At 42.2% G+C, this 5,386-nt stretch overlaps 1 protein-coding gene across 1 annotated transcript; it reads right to left on the bottom strand.

Annotated features, from left to right (window-relative positions):
- Positions 1-354: 354 nt before the first annotated feature.
- Positions 355-4,822, bottom strand: LOC123066929 (diphosphomevalonate decarboxylase MVD2, peroxisomal). Its single transcript, XM_044489909.1, has 10 exons — positions 4,535-4,822; positions 3,863-4,061; positions 3,070-3,133; positions 2,840-2,903; positions 2,665-2,745; positions 2,404-2,490; positions 2,009-2,166; positions 1,877-1,925; positions 902-1,023; positions 355-808 (listed from the first exon to the last, which is right to left on the bottom strand). The coding sequence occupies exons 1-10, from the start codon at positions 4,745-4,747 to the stop codon at positions 586-588; spliced, it is 1,260 nt and encodes a 419-aa protein (XP_044345844.1). The 5' UTR covers positions 4,748-4,822; the 3' UTR covers positions 355-585.
- Between the last annotated feature and the right edge of the window lie 564 nt (positions 4,823-5,386).

Genomic DNA, 5,386 nt, shown 5'->3' with positions numbered 1-5,386 from the left:
GATGTGCCTGTTGTGGAGGTTCTTTAGGCAGCACGTGAAAACATTCTCCAAAGAGGGATATAAAAGTTTTTTTTCTTTTATTACAAAGGGATGGGTTAATCTTACGCCCTAATAATTTGGTCCCACCAGATTAACGGCTCCTAATTATTGATTATCATGGTAATTTCTAGGGAGTCCATAATTAGTATAGAATAGATAGATAGATAGATAGATAGATAGATAGATATAGATAGACAAATAGATAGATAGATAGATAGAAATAGATAGAAATAGATAGATTTTTGGTGTTGCTAATTGTTTTTTCAGATGCAAAATCAAAAGAACAGCTCCGTCTGTGCATTGGACTACAGAAAATGAAATCTGTAAAATTTATTCCGCTAACTTTTATTGAAAAATATATGCATGTTTAAGTGGCAAGGACACTACAACAGCCAGGAACAAATGATGTAAATAATACAAGATCAATCTACTGTACGACAGAAGTATAGAGTGTACAGCACAAACGACAACTCTACATGATGATCTCAACACAGGAACCAGTGTTACATAAACCTAGAGTATCAAACCAGTCATCTTCATCCAAAATTACACTCCTTTTGCAAGCCCCGTGGCTGAATCAATCAACGTGTGGCTCTCCTCGGTGAGAACTTTTGGGCCAGCCCCAGGCCTGCTGCAGATGAAGTAGCTAACATCGCCCTTGAATTTTTGGTTCGGTGTCTTCATCTCCGGGGGCGGTGGAAGGGCCTCGATGTCAGCTATGGACTGCACTCCGGCGCCACTTAGGATTGATTTATCGCCGACCATATAGCTGTCATGATCATGTTTGTCAGATGTATACATATTTGTAGAATACCTAGGAACAAACAAATGCTGGGTTTATTCTTGATAATACCAAACACACCTGTCCAAATCATTTTCCTGTGGAGGGAAGCAGTATAAGAGCCTCTGAAGGAGAAGGGTGTCCGTTTTGCGGTTTCGTGCTATTAGGACAGCGTTAGGCCCAGCATCAAATGTGTAGGCAACCTGCAATTACAAGAGATCAAATGCCAAATTTAGAGATCAAACACACCTGTCCTTTGGTTTCATTATCAGATCAATCGCACCATCCACTCCAGTACCAATTATTTGCAGTCTAGGTGAAGTGCATACCGGACAACACATACAGAAGAAATAATATTGCCAAGATTGCAATGAAGTTTTATCTTTTGATGAAGGCAATAAAATAAGATATTTTGTATCCATTCTCTTTCGAAATACAAACTTTAGATGCTATTTAATAAACCTAATGCCAAGTTGATTTGAGTATCAGATCAATCACACGAACCAGTGTAATTTATCTGCAGTTTAGGTGAACTGCATGCCAGACAACACAAACAGACGAAGAAGTAATACTGCAAGATTGCACTATTTTTTTCTCTTTGTCTCTTTGATGACAGCAGTATACCAAGATACTTCTGCTTCCATTAGAATTTCAAACTTCTAGATCCTATTTAATACATATCATACCCAGTAGAAATAATAGAAGTATGCAATTGACTGCTCCAGAACCAAAAGCAGCAGTAATATGTTTTCATCATGAACTCTTCAAACTGAACTATATGTTCCCTAAAAACAAAAGAATTGGAAGCTTAAACTCGTATTTTCTGGACCTTTTTCAGAAAGATGGCAATAATTTTGTTGCTCTTTTAAATTAAGTTAAATTACTTCATCGTGTGATGCTAGTTAAATATGTTATATCCAGTGCAGTGAAAACTTATTGTACTGGCATATCATAACAAAGCTTAACCAACCTTATTTTAGAACCCTATATGCAGCACCAACGCAATTCAGAAGAATTTAAAACAAGTAGCAAGTGTTAAACAGGAACAGAATATACATGTGGGGTTCCTTCCGAGTGGTTCCACTTCTCCACAAGGCTAATTATCCTGCAGTTGGTTGAAAGAGCGATCCTCAACTCTGGAATTTCAGTACTAACAGAACCTCAAAATCAGGACTGCTAAAAAACTACCTGTGTGACGTATCATTCATGTAGAAGATGGGAGGACTCGTGTCCAAACATACAGCATGAAACTGGTTGCTATCTACACAAGTTAACCTGGCAAAGGATTCAAAATCACGATTCTTGATGGCCTCTTCCATTTTCAATATGCGACCTGGCACTACAGTCTGGAATACAAGAAAAAGTAGTGCGGTGCACAGTGAGAGCAAGAAACCACAAAAATTGTACAGTATAACTACCAACAGACTTGATAAAAAAAATTGGAACCACAAAACTTGAGGGTCCACACAAGAGGGGTAAAACTACAATTCAGATTTCAGCTTCATGATTTTGTTCCCTCGATGATTCGTAAAAAGATTGTACAGTATGTATCAAAAACAAGTTAAAGATGAAAATGCAATCACCTGGGCCCTGTACTGCAAGAGGGGGCTTGTTTCGACAGTGTCCCGCATCCCACTGGTGCTACTGGTTTCCTTCTGCTTTGAACTGACCTAATTCCACAAAGCATCATAATAAGAAAAAGATGTTGGGATAAAAATGGTAAAATGGTGTCACTATATATAGTAAAGGATTGGTGTTAACGGTACCATGATTCGATGAGCAATATCCAGTGACAAGTTAAATGAAACAGATCATGTTATACAACAGAGATCGCATTGACATACCACTGCTATGATTATAACAAGATCATCCCAATGCGACTCGTCAACAAGCTGTACTGCCATACTGTCACTTCCATCATCATTCTACAAGTATATAGTCAAACTCAATCGTTTTACAATAGAAAAACATGCATTTTAACCAATTCAATTTCTCTGCCTTAACCAAGAGATAACTTACTTTTCCCATACACCATTTCACAAATCCACCATATGTACTGCGGCATGCACTTCCAGACCCCTGCCTGCGTTGAAAGTCGTCAGCCTGAGAGAATTATAACTAAAGAGAGGATATGAGTATAGTAGCTTATTATTTAGTAAAATGGTTGCTATATCATCAAGCAAACATCACAAACAGGATAGAGCACAAACAGAGTGTTGCTCCAAAATTTATCAGTACGGAGTACAGACCTTGCTATTGAAGAAAGTTCTCCATAATCTTCATTCACGTTCATTAGCTTTCCGAGGGTGAAAACTACAAACATTATTCAAATTACTAATTTGTGCTGTAATATTGGTATGAAAGCAAGACCTTGCTTAGCATGTTTATGAGCAAAAAATAGAAGTAGTAGTGGACAATCAGTTTGTGTTGGATAGCGCTATCAAACTTCCAAGATATGAATAAAGTAATCAATATTTCTAGAAAGCAAGCATGCTGAGCAGTGGTAGTCAATCAGGGCAAAACAAGACTCAGGACCAGATATTAGCACTATTATCATGGAACTTGGTAAGACCAGCCATTTTTCAAACCTAGCAGATTTATTGCAAAGATTAACCAGCAGACCGGAACTAAAAATAGTTTCTACGTCTTATCTCTTTTTCTTTCTTTCTTTACTTTTTTGCTCTATACACCAGATAATAAAGAACAAACTGCAGATAAGTTGGACAACCTTAATAGCAGGATGCAGGACAATTTTAGGTGACAGTTAGAAAACCATAATATTGTCCTATTATCACGAATAGCACACGGAGGTGTATTCGAAAGGTAAGAGCAACAACAACGAATATTTGCAGATTGCATCAGCAAGAGAACAATTCTATAAGAGAATAAGAAATACACCCCCTCCGCTACTAAACACAACTGAGGTGGGTCCAGAAGAGCAGAAAACAAAATGAAATCCAAGTCTAACCCGAAATATCCCCAGTTTTAGTCACACATCTGTTTTTCTGACAAATAGCCATGGCATCAGAACAGGAGACTTACCAAGACAAGCAAAGCCAGCGGCCGAAGAGGCCAAACCGGCAGCGGTCGGGAAGTTGTTGTAAGACGCTATGTGGACGTGCAACTTCTCCCAGTCCTCTTTCTTGATCTTGATCCCCCTTTTCTCGTCCTCGACGTCACGAGCCCGCTTCCGGATCTCCCTCAGGCAGCTCTGAAACCTCCCGCCTGACAACGCAATCTCCTGCTCAATTCCACACCAAACAGACGATTAGATCACACTAGCATCCAAGCAGACAATAATTTGTTTTCTATTCCTGCATTTGTGTTACATCACATCCAGTTAAAGACCTGATATAGAACTGCTATTTGTATTGGTCCATCACCCCAGCATGACGCAGGCATGCAGCAATATAAGTACTAGTAGTAGATGATAACTGCAGACAACATTAACAGACAGAAAAAGGTGTCTTTTGGCTTCTGTTGAAAAAACAAATTTTCAGCGCTGCGCCGACTGTCTCTGCAAATTCAGCGAGGTTTCAAGCAGGTCCTGATCCAGATCTAAGCATATGGGCAGCCGATTTCACTACAGTAATCCCAAATCACAACGGTGACCGGCGGCGGCGGGGGCGGCAATGGGGTGGAGGCGAGCCGAGCGTGAGGAAAGGGAAAGGGAAAGGGAAAGAAGAAGAGAGCGGTGGAGGAAAGGGGGCTGACCTTGCCGTTGAGCCACATGCGGTCGGAGGGGAAGGCGGGGCTGGCGGCGACGGTGGTGGTGGCGGAGAGGTGGTCGGGGTCGAGGGTGACGCTGATGCTGTCGTTGACGGGGAGGATGAGCGCGTCGTCCCGCTTCCCCCAGTACTTGATCACGGCGATGTTGGTCGGCGACCGCCCCGTGGCCGTCAGCACCCACTGCGCCCCCGTCGCCATTGATGGGGGTGGGCGGAGGACTGAGGTGAGCAAGGGGGAGATCGCGATTCGCGAGGGAAATAGCCTCCCAACCCAAAGCCAGGGGCCATTTTTTAGTCAAATCAACGCACGAGGCTGCTAAGGACTTTGACTACGATTTAGTCCTACCAAAATATGAGAATCTACTTGCAACAAAAAAAAGTAATAGCACCCCAGATCCACAAACTTGCACAGAATATGATACTTTAGTCCAAAACAAAATGTTATTGAGGACTCTTACAACTTGACACTCTATGTGATGTTTTGGTCCACATCCACTCACAACGTGACAAGTGGCAGTCCAGAGGATGGACCGGTCAGCTCTGCCAATTTTGCACAAAGGCCCCTGCCGTTGACTCCATTCAACCCGCAATATTTACCGTTGCTGGTCCTGTTCCCCACCCCACACCTACCGTTGTTGTTCCCGTTCCCCCAACCCCACACCTACCGATGTTGTCCCACTTTCTCCTTCCTGTTCCCCATTCTCCATCCTCTCGCTCTCCCTCTCCCTTTGTCGCCGGCAGCAAGGCCCCTCCCCACCCCCTGCTTTGAACCCTTGAACATTTGCTCAGCTCGTGGCCATGGTTTCCTGGAGCGATTCTGGCAGTTCGTCCGGCGCTG

The sequence above is a fragment of the Triticum aestivum genome, chromosome 3B (genome assembly GCF_018294505.1).
Source record: "Triticum aestivum cultivar Chinese Spring chromosome 3B, IWGSC CS RefSeq v2.1, whole genome shotgun sequence".
Classification (NCBI taxonomy): domain Eukaryota; kingdom Viridiplantae; phylum Streptophyta; class Magnoliopsida; order Poales; family Poaceae; genus Triticum; species Triticum aestivum.
This window is presented reverse-complemented; position numbering and strand designations above follow the sequence as displayed.

Coding starts and splice junctions, on each gene's coding strand:
- LOC123066929 (XM_044489909.1), bottom strand. CDS start 4,747: ATGGCGACGGGGGCGCAGTGGGTGCTGACGGCCACGGGGCGGTCGCCG. Junction 4,062..4,534: donor GCATGTGGCTCAACGGCAAG/GTCAGCCCCCTT, acceptor GGAATTGAGCAG/GAGATTGCGTTGTCAGGCGG. Junction 3,134..3,862: donor CGCTGGCTTTGCTTGTCTTG/GTAAGTCTCCTG, acceptor TAATGTTTGTAG/TTTTCACCCTCGGAAAGCTA.